Source organism: Columba livia, chromosome 5, assembly GCF_036013475.1.
Source record: "Columba livia isolate bColLiv1 breed racing homer chromosome 5, bColLiv1.pat.W.v2, whole genome shotgun sequence".
NCBI lineage: Eukaryota > Metazoa > Chordata > Aves > Columbiformes > Columbidae > Columba > Columba livia.
The window spans coordinates 59,565,222-59,585,629 of NC_088606.1; the positions used below are offsets into that span (position 1 = coordinate 59,565,222).

At 40.0% G+C, this 20,408-nt stretch overlaps 2 protein-coding genes across 16 annotated transcripts in view; one reads left to right on the forward strand and one right to left on the reverse strand.

Annotated features, from left to right (window-relative positions):
- Nucleotides 1-6,151, forward strand: part of BMAL1 (basic helix-loop-helix ARNT like 1) — a 55,450-nt gene extending 49,299 nt beyond the window's left edge. For all 9 annotated transcript variants that reach the window (XM_065066299.1, XM_065066295.1, XM_065066293.1 and 6 more), the window contains 4 exons: nt 1,287-1,395; nt 3,137-3,230; nt 4,819-4,921; nt 5,441-6,151. In XM_065066299.1, the coding sequence (XP_064922371.1) occupies nt 1,287-1,395; nt 3,137-3,230; nt 4,819-4,921; nt 5,441-5,601 (467 nt within the window). In that variant the 3' untranslated portion in view covers nt 5,602-6,151. The remainder of the gene's footprint in view (nt 1-1,286; nt 1,396-3,136; nt 3,231-4,818; nt 4,922-5,440) is intronic.
- A 304-nt stretch (nt 6,152-6,455) lies between these two features.
- Nucleotides 6,456-20,408, reverse strand: part of BTBD10 (BTB domain containing 10) — a 30,198-nt gene continuing 16,245 nt past the window's right edge. For 5 of the 7 annotated variants that reach the window (XM_065066310.1, XM_065066307.1, XM_065066309.1 and 2 more), the window contains 7 exons: nt 15,883-16,076; nt 14,925-15,204; nt 12,591-12,693; nt 11,731-11,851; nt 10,465-10,662; nt 8,970-9,080; nt 6,456-7,553 (listed from right to left, as the gene is read on the reverse strand). In XM_065066310.1, coding sequence (XP_064922382.1) covers nt 7,243-7,553; nt 8,970-9,080; nt 10,465-10,662; nt 11,731-11,851; nt 12,591-12,693; nt 14,925-15,204; nt 15,883-16,036 — 1,278 coding nt within the window. In that variant the 5' untranslated portion in view covers nt 16,037-16,076 and the 3' untranslated portion in view covers nt 6,456-7,242. Of the gene's footprint in view, nt 7,554-8,969; nt 9,081-10,464; nt 10,663-11,730; nt 11,852-12,590; nt 12,694-14,924; nt 15,205-15,882; nt 16,077-17,354; nt 17,390-20,408 lie in introns of all 7 variants that reach the window. The other 2 variants (XM_065066311.1, XM_065066312.1) reach the window with 1 other exon arrangement.

Sequence of the window (20,408 nt, forward strand, 5' to 3'; positions counted from 1 at the left end):
AGGATGCAGTGACAGCCCATGGATGCAAGATGGTGATAATACTGGGATCCTTTCCAAAAAGTTGGAAACCATTGTGTTTAGAGACCCTCTTTACTTTTAGCGCTGTGCCTTCATAGCTGTAGAGTAAGGATATTGCATGTGTCTGGAATGACTTCGTCAGTTGTACACAATACACTTAGCAGAACAGTTCAAGACTCCACAAAGCTGGGCTTTTCGGTTCTCTCTGTTCTGAAAAATGAGGTCCAGTAAGTGTAGCCGTGGAGGAGGAAGGGTGGCAAAGCGCGGGGCAGCTGACGGCGGTGGGAAGAAGAGCTGCCATGTAGGCAGGGTGGTTAGTAATTGAAGGTAGAGTACCAGCCGTAATGCGGTGTCGGCCTTCTGAGAATGGAAAAAACGTATAGCACAAGCTGTTCTGTAATAGGGTGTGAGCCTGTTTTTGCCACAGCACAGCCTTTGAAAAGAAACCAGATGTTTCCTTGTCATACTGACAGTTCTTGTCCCCAGATGAGAAAGTTAATTGAGTGAAGTTGAATTGCAAGTGGTTCTAGCTCTGCTAAGGATTTGATGACCTTAGGTGAACCTTCTCACCTCCTGATGGGTCTGAGCCATAGATACCGAGAGTTGCCATTGTTAAATAGCTTTTTAAAATAAGGTAATTACCCATTATGCATAAGCAATGCTAAGGGCTTTCTTGCCCTTTCAATATGTGATCTTTTCTTCAGGCTCCTTCCCGACTGCCTCTCAAATGTGGTGCAAGTGTCAAATGACATTAAAGTAACAACAGTGGAGCCTCTAACCACTCAGACCGCACTTCTCCCTGCATTTTTAGATACTTACAGTTACCTATGGGGGTTTATTTGTGTTCATCAGGTAACTTGGGCGGTACCTGTATTGAATGGAATATGCGCTGGCAAGTTCTTCACACAAAGCAAAGAACAAACCTGTTTGGAGATGCGTGAATTCAGGCGTAGGATAGAGCAGGTCTGACAAGGTATTCTTTACCAAGTCTGCATGAGAGGTGCTACCAAATGCTTGAACAGCCAGAATCTGACAAGAGTCAGGATGTGTTGTGTATAGAGGGATGTCCCAGAGACAGAGCATAGCTCCCATAGCTCCATGCAACTCAGTGCTTTCCATAGATTCACAGGTGCTCACCAGTTGGTGGAGTTGTAAATAAATACAGCTCAGAAGGTCCTACAGCTTGTCAAAACATGCCTAAATACAAAGGGTTTTTTGGAAGACATTTGCAAGCTCTTATCTGACCTTGAGGTATTTACTCATTTCAGGTGGCCCAAAAAGGACCCATCCTACTGTGCCTGGAATTCCAGGTGGAACAAGGGCTGGGGCAGGTAAAATAGGGAGGATGATTGCTGAAGAAATCATGGAGATTCACAGGTGAGAGAAGATGTTAGAGGAAGAAAAGTATTGTTCTTTAAGAGGAAATTAAGGAAGTCTTTCTTCAAGCTGAATATGGAGTAATACAATTGGATTTTATAAGTAGACAGGATACCAGAGACAGTCAAAGCCCACGGTGAAAGAATGAAAAAGTTACAGCCTTCCAGCTTTTTACTGTAAAAGACTAATATTAGAACTTTTTTTGTAATGGTGATTGATAGGTATCTGTTTACCAGAAACAGTAGTTAAAAAGAACAGCTAACTAGAAACAAATTCCTTACCAGGCTGTCCTTTTTTACAATGACTTAAGGGTGTACGCAGCACAACCTCCAAACGCCAGAGCTAGTGACTATGTGCCCAAAAAGCAATGTTTATTTTCATGTGATCCACTTTTGTCAGATGCTTTAAGAGTTATTAGATTCAGTTCAGCTCTTTGAGCCAGGACACAATGATTAAGCGAGCTCTGCCTGCCCAGGGACGCTGTGTCTCAACGTCAAGACGCAGGTCTCTGGTTTACACCATTAGCCTTGCAGCACCCTTGAGAACAGGACTGTAGTAGTACAAAGCTCTTTCTCCAGCCAGCCAGCTCATCTCTCACCTGTGTGAGCAGCAACTCTCAAGTGGGTACCACTTAATTTCTACTGGCTAACAATCCCCACTCTTCATTAATTTCCTCTTGGGAATTGTTTCCTTTCCTATAAAAGTGGCCTCGTCCCGCAGATGTTCAGTGGCAGTAATTTAACCGTACTGAGCTGCACTTGAGGAAAACATTCAGTCTCTTTCCCATAGTTTTGTTTCTGCTGCTGGCCGGAGACTATTTACATCACCATTTAAGGGAACAGCAGACCTAGCACATAAGGCTTCTTTCCTGTCTATAAGAATAGGAAGAAGAAGGAAAAAAAAGAGGGAAACGAAAAGCTATAGTGAGGTTGGACTACTACTTAGAAACTCAACCATTCTTTTTAGTAGCCATAAAACACTTAATTAGCCTGAGTGTAGTAGTACAGCTTACCACCCGTGTTTTCATTTCATTTCAAGACCCTGGGTTAGTTCCAGTCCTTTTTCAGCAGCTGTTACTATTTTCCAAAGCTGCCTTCTGTTCAGCTTTCCCAGGGGAACTCTGCCAAGGATAAGATTCCCATTTCCATTGCTTTTCTCTGTAACTACCCCTCCTCCCTTTAGAGGTTTGTTTGTTCTACAGCTAATACATTATTCATTAATAAAAACATGATATTTGATCAAGTTATGGAAAATGGAAATGAAAGATGCTGCTTCAGACAGTTTAAAAAAGTAATATTAACTATATCAAATGTCCAGGGTACTTTTGCAGCAGCAGCTCACTTACAGAGTCTGGGTTACCGTGACTGAGGCAACTTGAATTCTTAGCTGGACTAAACTGAAGTAAAATACAAAAAAATGAGGCTTTCCTCAGTACCCAGGACCTTTTCCTTCCGGCTCTGTGAAGTCTGTATGGGAACAAAGAAAAGAGGAGAAGGAGATAAAGCTCGCAGACCGAGCAAGCTGGATGATTTACACACAACTGTATCTAGTTGCAGATAAAAACGTCACTCATGGTGATTTGAGTAACACTGAAGAACTGAGGAGATAACAAAAAAGACATTCATTATTTTAAACACTGTATATCACCTGATACTAAAGTCAGCATTTGAAACTCCAAGTCTCTGGCACCTGAGTCTTGAAGTTGCTGGTATATTCATTCCCGATTTTGTACCTATTTTAGGATAAGAGGGTCATCACCTTCTAGCTGCGGTTCAAGTCCGCTGAACATTACAAGCACCCCACCACCCGACACATCCTCCCCGGGAGGCAAGAAGGTAAGAACAAGCTTTACAAACAGTCTTGTGGCAGCGGTGGCGAGTAACATGAGATCACACTGATAAAATGACCCGTGGTGTTGAACTCCTCCTGGCTGCTTGGCTGAACAAGTCTGACAGCAAGTCCAAGTATTCTGGTGGCCAAAATCCCTTTACAGTAGTCCCTAAAGTGCAGAGACCAGTAGTTCTTAAACACTGGCAGCTTTTGAAATCCATCTGCTCTTTAGATTTTCGCTTTTATTTTTTTAAAAGAGCTGCAATAAACAGCTCTCGTAGCTCTTGATCCTCTAGAAACTCTTTAACACCACGTACTGGTGAACAGTGGAATTGCTGTCAGTTGAGCACTGACTGTGCTGCAAGGAATCACAACAGCTTTACTGTACTGCTTTAGCACAAAATATGGCAATGAGATACTTTACTGTGCTCCAACAGTTTATTTCTAAATCAATACCATGTACTGTGCCTTGTTCTAAGATTGCTTCATTAGCACTCACGTACCAATACTAACACTTAACCACCTGAACGCTTCTACTGGCTGTATTTAAGTCATCTAGTAAATTGCTGCTTATGGGAGGCGTATTTAAGGCAAGAAAAGCACGTATCCAAATCCTTCTGCTCTGCGTTCAATGCTGCCTCAGACTTTCCCAAGAAGTTATGATGACTATACATAAGAATTGTTTGTACCAGAGCATATAGCTGACAGCAGCTATTTCTGTCTATTCCTGACTTGCTTTGTTCTTCAAATAAAATGGAAGTTGAAGCAAATTGAGTTATAATTCTAGGAACAGTTATTCTTGCTCCTTCCACAATAATTCAACACCTACATATAGTAAGGGCTACTGTAACAGAATAAAGGGAAATACACCTGAGGAGCTGGGTATTTCTAGTAGGGTACCCTCTCAGTATTTCTCCTCATTAGAAGGCTACGTTTGCTAGGAACAACACAAGTTCCAGGGGATGCTGCTCTCAGAAGGGAGCTCACCAGTACTTACCTTCCAGCACACACACATCTGAGCAGCTCAAAAATATGGCCCAAGTTCAGCTGTTCCTCGTGATTTAAGAATCCCAGAGAAGGTTCTTCTGTTTCTGCTGAGCTCTGGTGTACCCGGTACCGCGGTGCTGCTCCGCACCAAAACACGCTTGGTTAGGCTGGCGATCCAGGAGCAATGCTCAGCTCGTGCCATCTGTGTCTACCACGGAGGATTACGCTGCTACAATGAAGGATCTTAGTTGACAGTACCTTACATATGGTATATTTGTAAATTCACAAGCATGCTGTAGTTAGCTGTAATTACTATCACTTACAAAGATGACCTGCAGAAACCCCTGAGGACTTTCCCAGTAGTTTTTCAGAAGTTACTGTCAGAACTTCAGCCTGTAGTAGTGACTTGATCTCCTCCTTCCTGGTGGTGACACACTGTCCATCTGCTTGATGGGCATAATACAGAGGAAGTAATTCCTATGTTACAGTTAGACTTTAGGTGGTGGGTTTTTTTCAGAAAGTCCATCTTCCCTGTATTTAAAATCCCAATATAGGACAATTTAAGACTTAATGCAACATTTCATACCTTCTGTTTTTTCTTTCAAGATCTTGAATGGTGGCACTCCAGACATTTCTTCAGCTGGGTTATTGTCTGGGCAAATTCAAGATAACTCTGGTTACCCATATTCTGACAACTCCTCTATACTTGGTAAGTGTAATACGCCTTAATACCAAATAAACACAGATGGACAACTGTAACAAGATTATTGCTTTCACCATCTGCAGTACATAGCTCCCTACCCCTCTGTTTGCCTGAAGAGCAGCCTAGCAGGCTCTTTTACTAGCCTACTTGATAATTTTTTTTAGATAATAATTGGAAACCTTTCTTCTCTTGCCAAATCAGTGTGAATTAGCTAAACTCCTCACCTGCTTTTTGTGAATGCTTTTAACAACTGAAGACAAGAAGAAAGGCCTAGGCTGACTCCTAGATGTCAATCTAGACTTATTTTTGAAGGACAGCACACAAGGTTGTCCTTATGAGGCGTACTGAGGAGTGACCTGCCCTTTGTACTCAGGTAGCAGTGGCACCCCTGGAACTGTGGCAACCTGGATATCAAACAGATTAATCCTCCCAAAATAGTTCAGCCTGCTTAACTCCTTCAAGTAATATGGCAAGTGAACAAAATAAAACTGACCTTCTGACAACATACTGTTTTTACACTTACAGGGGAGAACTCTCATATAGGCATTGACATGATTGACAACGATCAAGGATCAAGCAGTCCAAGCAACGACGAGGCAGCGATGGCCGTAATCATGAGCCTTCTTGAAGCAGATGCAGGTCTTGGTGGCCCCGTGGACTTCAGTGATTTGCCGTGGCCCTTGTAAATGATGCACCTGGCTTCAAGATCCAAATATCAAAGTGCATTTACTGGTGGAGTTCTACAGTCTGTGAAACTTGTTGGACTGAGAAGCTTTTATGTACAAACTTCATAAAAGCTGTATCAGAACGCAACTCATCCTACCATGTGTAACTTCAGACAAAGTGGAATAACCTGCTACAGTGTTCTGTGTTGATTTGGTTAGCTGTGTATAGCTTGCAATACTTGTATATTTTGGATTCTGTTGTTTGAAATTTTTTTTAAATCACTGTGCAACTCACTGGCATCAGTGGTAGCTTTTATATGCAAATGACCATTTCAGATGTATGGTGTGTTTTTACACTGCAAAACAGTCCCCATGTGGATATTTCTTATACTAATTGTACCATAAAGCTGTTTATTCTTTCTTGTAAGAATCCTTTACTATAAATATTGTTAAAGTGTAATGTATTAGACAGTTAAATATTTTTAAAATAAATGTTTCCCTTGTTCTAAGATGGAGCATTTTACTTTGATAAATAAATTTGATAAAACCCTGCTGAAGGCGCATGCTAGAAGCAGTTGCCTATTTATCATTTCTTTAGCCTTGGGGGAAAAGGGAGGAAAAACAATGCCTTACATACACTTAGAAGATTTTGCCACTGCAATAGATTTCCAGAGAAGCTGTTATTGCTTACTCCGAGGTTCAGGTATACACTAGGAAAAAAAACAAGGTAGGTTAAGATAGTCTGACATTACCAGATTTCCCTTTAAGAAATATTTGGTTTTCACTTACTAACCATCCTGCCCTAAAGAAAGAAAAACAACTACTTTCAAAATTCATCCATCTACTTAATCTCATTCACAGATAATCCAAGCACATTAAAATAATGGAAACTTTATTTGCATGAAAAACTTGTTTACAATCATTAATGAAGAATGAACCATTTGCATTTTCCTATTTCATGACACTTATGAAAAATGTATTAAATAAATATGTGTGAACAGATTAAGGCAAAATTTAAGATAAAGCCCCTATCCATTGTTCACAATTTTTGAACGTGGCTCACGCTGCAAACAAGTGAAAAAATTCACTGAAGAACTTGAACAAGATGTTACATGGGTCATTGAATCATGTCCTCAATCCAAAAACCCAATAGTAAGTAGTTTTGTGCTCAACCATATACAATAACTTTAAAAGGGTCAATCTAGTCAGAGCAAAACTATTTACAGCTAATACTTTTGATAGAAGCACTTTGTTAGTATTGTGCAATACGTTTATAAAAAATGGCTTCAAATTCCATTTATCAACCATTTATAAAGTGCTACTATCAATTCCAACTCTGCGTTCTAACCCCTGTGTAACAACACTGATGTGCACTCGCCACCAGCCTCCCGTTGTTTGCGATGGGCTTCAGAGTGAGGACAGTCCAGCACACAAATCACCAACGTCACAAGCCTACTGGTAAACACAGACACGGATGTAACTGTAACCGCGGGTATGTGACCTGTACTCTTCCAAAAACGGCCAGGAACTCCCTGTGGTCTTTTCAGAGGTCCGTACTGCAATATCCTAAACACTGTTAACACGATGGAGAAAACTGGAATTGCAGCGTAGTATGAGTACAGAGTCACTGTAAAGTAGCATGCTTTTTTATTAGAGTCTAGATCAGAGCGGTGGGTTTTGCCCCTCAGTATCCATCTCACTGTTATTGGGTGGAGGATGAATCGGCAGAATATCCAGCTCGTCTACTTGGGGGGTGGGATGCATGACCACCAGCTGGTCCTGGGGTATATCTGCTGCCGCTGCTGCTAAATTTGTAATAGATTTGCTTTTCACACACTGAAAGTCAACATGCCGACTCTTTCCTTCCTCCTTCTCCCACGACATCCGAATAAAGGGTCTTTGGACGTAGTTGTAAATCACCTCCGGCCTTCCGCCCGGTCGCTTTTTCACTTTCTCTTTGTAAGTAGGGTAACCTAAGAAACAGAGCACAGCACAAGGTAAAATCTCCTGTTTAGTTCAGGGTTTTCTTTTACAAAAAGGCAGCGTGTGGCAGCACAGTGAAGATGAGCAGTTGTCACCATCAATATCCTCCATGGAAACAGATGCCATCGTGTTGTTCCTAATGTTATCTGTGCCAGGAGAACATACAGTCAGCAGTTCAACCACCAACCAAATTGTAAGGAAAGAGGCTACAGTGCTATCGATAATGAATGTTTTGCCACCAGACAATTCCAAACTTCACGGGTAAAGCAAGCTGCTCCTTCCACGAGCCAAAAGCAGACAGCTGTTCCTAGAACACCACAACCTGGAACGCGGGAAATAAGATCTCACAAGTAAAGAACAACGTCGCTCTGACCTGAGGTTTAACTGCCCGAGTGGAATCCTCGCACCTTCCTCCTCGCAGCTCCCTCAAATGATGAAAATACACCATTTGAGACCAATTATCACCTCTGGTTATGCTGTGTTCAAGTCATCTGCCTAAGCAATCATTTTCATTACGTATTCTTATGGGGCACCAGCATTAAAGCTGAGCCAAACAGTTGTTCTTTGTCTAAAACAAGAAATACCAGCAGAAATAATCTGGTATTAGCCAGCATCGCACACAAAACCAGTTCTTGTTTAGTTGAATGGCTTGTCAGGCTGAGGCTCACACCTTCTTCAGCTGAACTTATATGGAAAATTACAAGTGTAACTATGACAACTTGGTGACTGAATGAAAGAAATCCTGCCAATTATAAAAGTTTTTTTAATATTCGGGTCAACAATCAAGGAAAATGAAATGCAAAGAAACCCAGCTGTTACATTCACGATAAAAATCTGAGACTACATCATGTAGTTGTCTTTTGCAAAGCCAGAGCTGAGATTTTACAGACCAGCCTCCTAACTTACAACATGTTTATTTCAGATTAGTATTTATTTGCACTTCAGTGATCCATTTGATAGCTTTGTATTTCCTGAAAGAAAATATTTACCTGCCACTTCACACAAAATGTTTTCATTTCAAGCCCTGAAAAAAGGACACCGGACCAAGAATAGAATTGTAAAAATGCATCATTACTTCAAATAAAGTACAGAGATGATTCTGCATGAAAACTGAAGGGCAAATGGCACGAGATGCCGAGTCCTAAGTCAGCAGAAACCACCCATGTTATCTGCAGACAGTCCAGCAGCTGGACACATTCTGCAGACTAGTCACGAGCCTGGAACCGGGTTTTGTAGCTGGACCAGTTTCCTATTAGGTACATCTCCCCTCTGGCCATTTCTCATCTAACTCAATATGACAGACAACACCAACCCTTGTTTTTCCAACTGCAGAGACGATCACAAAGCAGAGAAGCGCAGCAGAACTCCCCCAAACAGAGCGAGCGCACAGGCAGGGCTGCTCTTACCTTCAATGCCCAGTCGGATCTTCTTGAGCCCCCTTTCCTTCAGAACTGATTTGGCCACATCTCGATTTTCAATGTATTTGAAGAATCTATACAACTTTGTGCTGTAAATAACTAAAAACACATTTTAATGAGGAAAAGCTGCATTCAAAGATGAAACTTCTAGTCTTTTTCACTGTTTTGCTTTACTCTAGGTATTTCTATTTCAGAATAGGGACAGAGACTCAAGAACTCTTGAAAAAAAATGGCCTGAAGACATTGTGAAATGGGCCGGTTGCACATCTTTTCCCATATCAATTTGTTTTATACAATTCAGGGGGTTTTTTTGTTCAATTTAGGAAAATTGACAGCAAATCACATTATATACTCCCAACGCCATTTTTTATAATATGCCATTAAAATATGCCATATTAAAATATGCCATTTTTTCCCTTTTTGATGGAATTCCTGCAGACTTCAAAAAAATCTTCTCTCATTCTGCTTGCCATTATAAGGAGAGATCTGAAAATCACTTTCAGAAAACCCAGACTTGTGAAGCAGAACAAGAGGGACACTTTTGAAATGTAGATTATAATACCTTAAAATAAGGGGCCGGGGCCATCAATCCCATACAGCTGCAGAGATCCAAATCTACCGTTCATGAAAAGTATAAACGTAAAAGGCAAGTGTGTGTCTAATTACTGAGGATAAGGGGTATTTTTAATTGACGTCTTTGAGACAAAGATCCTAGAAACATGATCTAATTGTGTTACTCCCTTAGAACAGCCACGATTTACCTTTATTCACATCAAGCCTCCCTTCTTCAGGAAGAGCTGCAGCTTTGCTTCCTCCACAACTATAAGGTATGTTTTTGTTGGCTTTATGAGGTTTTTTTAACAAACAAACAAACTGTAATACTTTGAAGAGACTTCTAAGAGGATTTTTCTGCTACTGGAGTACAAGGAGCATCTCAAGCTCCCATATGCCCCCACAAAACTCTGAATTTCAAGTTTTCACACTAAAGGACCATTTTCAGCTCCAAGGACAGCACTGATGCAGGAAGGGCGCTCCATTCACAGGTGCTTTAACTCATCTACACACCAAACTGTTCAACTTCCAAAATGCTAACAGATGCTTTATTTCCCCCCCAAAAAATCCTTCTAGTTGTTCTCCCACAGTAAACACGACTACTATGCACTTTTCTCATTAAGCTCTTTCTAAAAAGTATTTCCTTCCCCCTCATTGACTGACAATACCTTAATAATAAAAATTAGCTTCTCTTTTTAATTAGATTTGAATGTAACATGGAACATATGCTTCTGTGAAGCAAAACATTAAGCAGAACTACCAAAACTAAGTGGGTTTTATTTTGGGTTTTTTTTGTTTGGTTGGGTGCATTTTTTGTGAGGCATTAGGGATGCTATAAAGACTTTGCTAACAGAACCTGCGTACAAAAAAGCATTAAATCAGCACATTTACTGCTACTTCTGCTTGGTGGAAACAATGAAAATAACCTTACTTTGTGAATACTCCTCCCCCATTTGTGGAGGATACTCTTCATCCCAGTCAACAACATCATCATCCGTCAGCACAACAATGTGGCACTCCCTCTCCCCACTTTGGGCACTGGCTACCATTAATGGGAGAATCATTTCTTCCAGATAAAACTCAAATTGTTTGCGAGCACCATCATTTGACAATTCATGCATGAGAGCACCTGAAACAAAATCACAAGCACAGGTAAACTTGAAAGCTTGCTAAAAAAGTGAGGGCAGGAATAAGACACACATCAGTTCTGTTTATTTTGTAATATTTACTACAGACAGTTATAAAGACAATCTGTTATTTTGTGTAAGATCAGAACTTGAATGTTTACTAGAAGTTCAAACTAATAGGACTGTCCTGCAGGTATTAGCATAATGTTAGGTGGACAAAGAAGTGACTTTGAAGAGATCTCCTTCATGTTTTACCACTGCTAAACACGGGTTTATTGTCTGTAAGACTCCTCTGGGGATTCCTAAAAGAAACATTATTTAAGCCAGCTGGTGAAAGAGCAGAGCACGCAACCCACTTTTCGTAAGCAGCAGCTTAAAAACAAAGCCTCTCAAAACCCTCCCAGCATGAGCTGCTAAATCCGTGCGCTAAGGACAAAGCGCAGCGGGAGTGTGACTCAGCAGGCGCCGCGGCGCAGGTCACGGCGCTGCTGGGGACGGTGCAGGTGCCCCGTGCAGATCTCGCAGCTGGAACGTCACGGCCTCACCCCACCGAGGGACCGTAAGAACCAAAGACGCGTGCCAGGTCATTTAAACATTGGCCAAAACTTGGTCTGTGCTCAGGGGAGGAATGGGCTGAATAGATGCTACACACTGGGGACCACAAGGCACCATACCCCAGCAGCAAGGCTGTGCTGCTTTTGCTGGCGACACAGCTTAATTCTCTTAAACAAGGAGTTGAATAAATTATCCTCCCTGGCCTCTGCAAAAAAGACAACACTTAATGCTACTGTATTTGCACTGCAAATGCATCAATAGAGTTTAAGTATTCCACAGAGCTGGCCACTGCAGAACATCTGAATATCAACTACTGAAACATCAGAAACATTGTTTTTCCAAAGGTGCATATCCATTGTCTTTAGGGCTCTATTACCTAAGAAAATATTTTGCTCATGTAGTGTCAGCCATGTTCCTTACCTCAATAAAGGACAAAAGTTGGAATTGATGCCCCCCATATATTTGCTTAAGTTGGTCTGTATAATTCAAAATATTTTAATAAATTCGGTACTTACTGAGATCTCTGCATTTAATAGTACTATATTCAAAAGAGATACAGAGATAGTCACAGGCTTCTCTCAATTCAGGAATAGATATCCCATCAGGACAGCGTATGACTCCAGTCTTGTAGTAATCCTACAGTAAAGCAGCAAACAAAAAACCACAATTGTCCTTCAACATTCACCAATAGAAACATTTCAACATATGATGCTTTCTCCGCAAGCAAAGCCCCTAAAATGTAAAAGAGCAACTTACATAAAACTTTGTGAATTTTATTGTCTTCAAATTTATCAATTTTCTGAGCTGCTTTCAGAGCAGGGAGCTCTGGTTAAAAATGTTATTTAAGCGACACTATTAATACAGATCATTTTGGTGCGTGTATACTGTCTTTCATCAATATTTCACTGAGCTTTGGCTATTCTGATTCTGCTGACAAAGCAGTATGGCTGCTCTATTTCTTCGTGTAGATATGAAATACATAAAGGGCCATTTTCTTCACAGACTGAAATTTGCTTTTCTTCTGTTACCTGCAGTAAGTTAACTGTGAACTTTCTGTACTCTGTTTCATCTAATTTCAGCACAAGAGGGGCTGAAGATATCTGAACTGGATGAACTAAATGCATAGGAGGACATGAACACATGTGTGATTCTTTGGTTCATTTCATGTGTGCTTTCTCTCTCCCTGGCTGTCACATGCACATGTCTAGTAAACACAGGGGTGTTTTTATATCAAGCATTTTTTCCCCTCTAGAGAACAATACAGAGGAACAGTATTTATTCCATACACCAAGCCCAGATATGCAAGTAAGGCTGAATCAAGAAGTTATGCCTCTCGTAGAGCTTGTCCTCACAGTACTTGCTCCTGAAAACTCACCAGAATAGCACGAAACACAGTGGAACCAATTCCTTCAGCAACTTCATACTCTCCTTTTTCATTAGGACGCGTAAAGTTATGTTCTCTGCCTGATCCAAACATCCTGCTCGAGAATAACAGTAATTTGGTTAGAATTCATTACTACAATATTTTTCTACAAATCTTAAAAGTAAAATCTCCAAAATTGTACTGAAAGTGTGGGGAAAATAACAGTCTATACTATCTCACATACATATATATATATATACACACACACTGTTCAGTTTACGCTTAGCAAGACTACTGGAAAATACAAAGCAGTGTAGAGTAATTCAAAAAAGTTCAGATTTATTCTTCAATATTAATTTGCCAATATCCTTTGATCAAAACAAAAGTCAGACAGGCCATTTCCTGCCAGTGCCAAAGGTGGGGAGAACCCCAAACAAGGTATCTTTGGCATTTGTGGTGTCTTGTAGCAGAACAGGTTTGGTTGTAGAATTAGCATTATGTAAAGACATTTGAGGTAGTTTGAGAAACAGAACTTAGTGTACATGCAACTCACCTTAATTTCATTTAAAAGATTTTGCTAATTGCCATCTTAAAATTGCATTTTGATAGAAGATACCCATACTTAAGGGTAGCATGTACAGCCTATATTTCTCCACCAGGATGCAAGGAAAGTGAGACTAGAGAAAATATACAAGTCCCAAACAGTATCTGACTTTTTAAAATAGACCTCTGATAGGGAATTACATCCTGTGCTTACAAAAAGCATCACCATCTACTCTTTGTTTTGTTTACAAATATACTACAATGGGAAAGCTTTGCTTGCATACGCACAACCCAAAGAAACAGAGTTGGTGTGCTGTGTGCATTTATAATTGAGAAGCAAGTTGCACTTAGTGATTTGAGATGTGTTTTCTGACCACTCTTCAAGACAAGAAATAATATTTAGGAGAAAGGCAGCCTAACAGGATATAGGCATATAGACCTCAAGATAAATAATGCATTCTTATTATAGTTACTTACTTTTACCTCCCAGAACATACTAGCTAAGCTGTTCCTGTTTAGTGTCCTGTGAACTGACATTGGAGGAAAGTGGGTTTATAAATAACTTGCCTTTCAGAGCACTATTTCTGTATCTTTATTAACCTACTTTCAAATTAGCATAAGATAAAATAAGCTTGTTCCTTGAGCCAGTCCCAAAGGGACAATAACTCAGCAACACGCGCACACAAAATCTAGTGCATGAGCCAGCACCACTTACTCTGAAGCTGGCCACGGAAAAAGAAAACATTTCACTGCATAACTTCACACTGATACAGTCCCTGTTTGTTAGTCTGGATATTTGCATGTATTATACACATACAAATGCCTTACATCAATGTTTTAATACTATTAATTATTACTTATTTCCCTTTATGGTTTACACAGAGAAGAATTTTTTTTGTTTTCTCTGTAACTCTTTCCAGACTTTTCACAAAATAGGGAACCAGGGTCCTACTCATCCCACACAGTGATGACTTAAAGGAGAAATTGTTTAATCATATTTACTACCTGCGCTTTGGCAAACAGCTTTACGTATATTTAAAACACTATTAGATCCTTATGAGCTCAGGAATAGCCACATTTCGATGAAAAAGCCCAATCTAAAGTGGCACAGATATAAACTTCTCTTTCTTGCTGCAAGTTTGGACAAAGCAAAACCAGCCCATATGTGAAAAAGTAAAGTACAGGGTCTTTTCCCACCAAGTAAACATGTTACATATATTGCTCCTTAGAGTTTCTACAGAAAATATTATACACATATTGTGGACTTTCATTCTATAGACCATTTTAAGTGTTGTCTCTTTGAGAGCCTCTGATCTGTTATATTGACTGTCTATGTGACATTTCCCTGTCCAAAAAGCATTTCAGCAGACAAACGTGCTGAGCTTGAGCGTTGTCATGGTAGGGCCATTAAGAAAAATAAGGTACTTCAAGGTTTTCCTCCTTGCTATTTTGAAAGATAATATCTATACTCACCGCTCTGTTTTATGAAGCAACTAGCTTTAAAAACAAGAGGTGGAATGAGGCAGATTGAATACAGAAGCAATGCCCAGCAAGACAGAGCGAAATGAGTACATCATGAAATGTGAACTTACGAACTCTTTTGCCTCTAGGTAATAGACACATATAGGCATCTCTGACAAATACAGAGGAGGTTTTTACTTAGAGACCTTTGCAAACTGATAACATTAGCAGATCAGCTGTAGGAATATGACTTTAACAGCTATTTAAACAGTTTTACTGTCTACAAAACGTTTATGGCTCTCTTCTGCAGTTACAGATTAAGGAAAAAAAAAAGATACAAACCTGCCCAACATTGTATTAGGTTGTGCGGTAAAGATAGAAGGATCTACAACAAATCTGGTGTTGTCCACTATGAGTGTTACTCGTTCAGAAGTTCTCACATTCCGAGCTCCCTCTTTTTCATATACAAATACCATTTCCCCACCAGCCTTGCAGCTCCCATCTGAACTTGACTGGCTGCTGTTCCTGCTGCTGTTCCCCATGCTAACAACGGAACCGTTAGGGGAAGTCTTCTGAGGACGGGGGCTGCTTGGTCGAGATGAACTGTGATCCTTTTCTCGATCTTGTGGGTCAAGCAGTGGAAACAAGGTGGAAGAAGAAAAAAAAAGGAAATTAAATTACAGATTTACATGAGCTCTAAGCAGGTAATGTCTTTCCAGGGATAAAACATGGCAACTTGATAAGTACAAATTCTTTCAATTAAGTCTATTCTAGTTAAAGAAACCTTAAAAAAAATAACTGTCTATATACAAGATCCTGAAGTTTTTGTCCACTTAGACAAAGCCACCTCACCTCCCCAAAGCCTTTACAAGAAAAACTTAGCATTCTAGAACTGAAAAAGCAACTCAACATAACATAGAAGCTGTGCATCACAGTCGGTGTTCAGTGCTGTAGTTCCAAGAAACAAACCAAGTTTTGTTGCTTAAAAAAAAGGAGAATCATTTCCTATCTTTCTAAGTACCTAAACCCTAACAAGTAAAGGGGAAGTGTTCTGTCAATTATCTTCTTAGAAATATTAGATTGTTCTTGTGATTTGAACTAAATAGGAGCATCACATAGGAACACACACTGCAGACTGAAGAAAAAGTTATGACCTTTTTTGACAAAAAGGGTACTTGAAACCCAGGGCACATGTAAGAAATCTGGATGTTGTGGCATCAAACAATGCTTTTTATTGTGTTCTTGTAACAAAATAGTTACTAAGAATTTTGATCCTGAAATGCTATAGATCTGAACACACCAGAATGATACTGTCTTGTTGGTGAAGTAACATTCCTGATGCATGGAGTGAGCTGAGATTCTGCTCTTTCATGGGATGAGTCACGAGATCTGTCACTTGATCTGCGTCTGTCCCTCGATCTCTCATGTCCACCACTTGCACCATGGAGGCTCATTTTTGTGTAGTCTATTCCTTTAGCAATACGAGACGAGGTGCTAAAAACAGAAATGAGAGAAAGATTCAGCATTTCAATATTTCAGAAACATTATACATTTACATTTTAAAGGCATTCCCACTCTATGTACATGTTTTGAAGATTAATACCATCCACCTCCATTTTCTTTGTAGTACTCATGTTTATATCTACAAGCATGAACAATGATTTGGAACACTAAGCAGACAGCAAGAGTTACCTGTTTATTGCTGTGTGATCTACAGAGACATTGCCTGATCAGTTGAGCCTGCCTGGCAACCTGTATTCACTGAAATCCTTTCCAGAACAGGCAAGTCAAATACAACTGAGCATTTTATCTTCTTTCTTACTAGTAAATTAAATGTTCTCATCAAATCACAAAATTAAAAGTTAGGAGTCATTTTTTCCAATGCAATCTGTCTTGGAAAACCCTTCTCAGAGCACAGGCTTCTAGTACTGACTGCTTTTTTTGCGACTTGCCCTTTACAAAGGTGGTCAGCCTTAAACTAGTTGATCCACCCAGACACACCAGCCAAGGGTTTATTTCTGCATATTCCTTTTTAAATTTTTGGTTACTCTTAGAAGGAACGGTCATAAGCCACCACAACCCAAACAGTAAACATATGAACTCTATTATTAAAGCCAACACCTACAGCACTGTCAGTAACAAGCAGGACATTTGTTCTAAACTAGCAAATTTTAATGTAACAGTATGATATTTTTTAGGCTGTGATTAAGTTATATTATATTCCTTAAATTCAGACACTGATTACATTTTACAATTAATTAATAAACCTACCAACAAAACCTGGCAGTTTCAAAATCCGGTACTCTCAGAAACAATCTAAAAATTAAGTATCAACTTGCAACAGCTATTGTTGAATTCCGCCAAAAATACTTACATCTTTTATTTGCACTCTTTCAATCAGCACATTTTATATCAGGACAGCACAGACATACCTGTGTCCTTGTACACCACTGGAATCCCTAAACCAGTTCCTCTGCTATTTGCCTTTGAATTGTGGGCATGACAACACTCCTTATAAATGGGTTTAAGTGAAGAACTTTGCAAAAGCCTCAGGTACTGGATAAGTGAGACAGATATCTGCACAGCTCCAAGGTCTGACAGACAAAGAAGGGTCACAATTTCCCACAGGAGCCTCAACGCTCCACTTGCTCACAGCCTGCAAATCCCACAACTTTTACAAAGGGACCTTAAATATGTCTGCTAGGAATGCCGTAGGATTCGAGAACAAAGAGGTAAGAAAAGCAGAACAAATTTTAAAAGTATGAACTGTACCAGCAAGTTGAGCAGAATGTCCTCTTTTTAAGCAGCTTGGAAGTAATGACAAAAAAAAAAAAAAGACTATTAAAAAAATGCACACCTAGAATGACGTGTTTCAGTTCAGGTTTCAAACGAGGACCTTAAATCAGAACAAAATGGCTATGACAGATCTAACACAGTTTATATTGGCACAAAATGAGTATTAGCACAATGCAAAGAATAAGAAATACACCTCTCAGCTAAGGGACACGAGCTTCTCCCCACCCCATTTGAATGAGGGAAAGATCTCTTCTCTGATAAAGCACAAGTTTGGTGCAGAGAGAATCTACTGCAATACTGTTTCCTGCCAAGCTTAAAATATGCTGCAATAAGACATGCACCTTCAGGATGTGAAGTCAGCCAAAGGCCTATCGAATAAGGTAAAAGAACTGCAAGCCTTGCTTATGGCTGGAAATGCTCCGATTTACAGTCCAAGAATAAAGATGATCCAACCACTTTCATTAAAAGGAAACAGAATTTTCCTCAGGACTTCCAATGCAATTCTGAACACATTAAGATAGATAGTATTTCAGCAGAGCTAACACATCTCCTTATTTCTCAAAGAAAGGTAAATTCTGTATAATGAAAGTGAAATGTGCAGAAGTTTACAAGAGTGAGATCTGCAACCCTTTCTTTCAAGAACATCAACAATTTAAGAAAACCTTTGCACCTTTTCTTCCCTATCTATATATGCATACAAAATATAACTATTTTAATAGATACAAAATATGCCCACAAATTATCAGGAATGTAGATGACAGTCTATAACTAAAATCTAACTTGAAACCAAAGTCTGACCCTTGTTTATACGTGATATTCATTACTACAAACAGCTAAACTTCTCAAGAAATTCTCAAACTTTAATAGAAAAAAAATAATCTCTATATCTCATCTGCGCATTTATATTTGCGCACCATGGTATAACCAACTATCCCACGAAGGGGGTGGGAGGGTGGGGGTTGAATGTGTGGAGTGCTCAAACACATACACAGTAGTCCTGTGACAATATCTCAGCAAATCCTAATAAAGCCTCATGTGATCAGGCCTCTGTTAAAGCAGCACTTTGATCCTAGCCCTGATAATATTTGTAACCATGCTGTGAGAAACCAGAGTTCTGCAGGTGCCACATTTTATAGTATCAAAATGTATGACTCACTGTTTCTCAGCAGCTAAAGCACTCTAATTGCTTTAAATACAGGAGACGCACTAGAAAACGAAACTGAACCACTGTAAGGATATGCAGGCTTATCATGCATTTTGGCAGAGCAGATATGATTTACCCTTTAACAGAGAAGGCAATTAAAATACGATTCTTAATCCAGAAAACCATCTGAAGCCACTTTACCCTCTACGCAGTGATTCAGAGTTCACACTGAAGCAGGGCGAACCCTAGTTAATAATCTCTTAGTGGGAATTGAGAAAAACAGGTGCTACAGGAAGTGACACTGACTCAGCTGCCATCACGCTTCCTCCTTAGTCACAGCTGAATTAAGGACTGAACACCCTGGGCACGACTGTTTCAGCCATCCCTTCCCAGTATGGGAACTGGGGCTACGCCTGGGAGGAGAGGGGCAGAGCAGCTTAACCTGCCTCCCGCTCCAGCCACCCAGCCACGAGCCGTCCGTCCAGCACACCGCGCTGTGACACAGGCACAGGCTGCCAGCCGGAGAAGGACAGGATCCTTAAATACTAAAATCAATTGCTTCTGAAACAGATCAGTAAATAATTTCAAAGAGCTGGTCAAACTGCAGCTGCCCACACCATTAACCTGTTCAGCTTCTATGTTGTACTTTCCTCCTTTTAATGTCCAGGTTAATGCTAAGTGTAAGACTGGCATGTTACTTATTAGCCAGAAGATACAAGATGAAAAGCCAAAATTGTGAGATTTATGAGAATTCAAGCAGTTTGGCTTGAGACAGCACCATCTGAATCATGAATCTTCACTCATCTTAATAACAGCCATCTAAAATGTCAATCTCTCATCACTGTTGAGTCACAGTACACAAAAAAACCCCAAATTTATTTCTTCGATCTGTTTGATATATACTTGATAGAAACTAAAGTTCCAGTTGCTTGACAGCATGTGTACTCGGACAAGCACTACCACTGAAATACAACGCTGCTCTACAAAAAACAAGACAACTCAAATGAGTTTAAATCTGAACAAAGAGAAACTGAAGAGATGGAATCTAGCATGTCAAAAGAGACAGCCGCTTGCTTTACTCTGCAATATTTGACTAGGAAAACTGTGTCACTGAGCTACTCTATCACTTAATCTGAAAAATGAAATACATCTGCAGCCAGTACATATGAAAGAAGACCCATGGCTTATATTTTCCTGTAAAGAGGCTTTAGAAGTGCAAGTGTTCAAAAAAGTGAAGACATCAGAGCCACCAAACAATTTTGATTTTTTTTTTCATAGAAGAACTTGTCAATAGTATCATTTTTTCTGCCCCTAACAATGCAAAAAACCCTTGGCCTCATACCGCAAAGTAAAACTTGTTAGGAGTTACTTTATTTAACGCTTACTAAGACCAAAACGTTCACTCCCTCTCCTCTCTTTATAGTTTAAAAATACTGATTTCTTAAGTTGCTAACTAAGACTCGACAGTGCCTTTTGTTCAAGCAGTCCTAATGTTCGTAGAAAATCAAATTCTCACTCCAAACCTGTCCCCAGCGATGCAGGCAAGCCAAAATGGCATTCGCTAGGGAGCTCCACAGTTGTGTCAACACAGCTGCCTGCACTGATGGAAAAGTGACCAACAAAAGCAGAGCTGCCCCATTTGCAAGAACAGGCAAACCGTTCGGAAATATTGTGGTTCAAAGAAACATTATGCAGACCAGATAAAGCACCAGGACTTCTCAAGCAGCAGTGAATCGCTGATAATTAAAAGTGCCAGGAAGCCACTGGTCTCATGCGGCACTTGGCTGCCATACTATATTAATCTGTAATTTCAGCCTGCAACAATCAATAGTGTTCTGCACAGTGCATCACTTTGAGCCTCCAAGAAAGTCATTATAGTTTCAGAT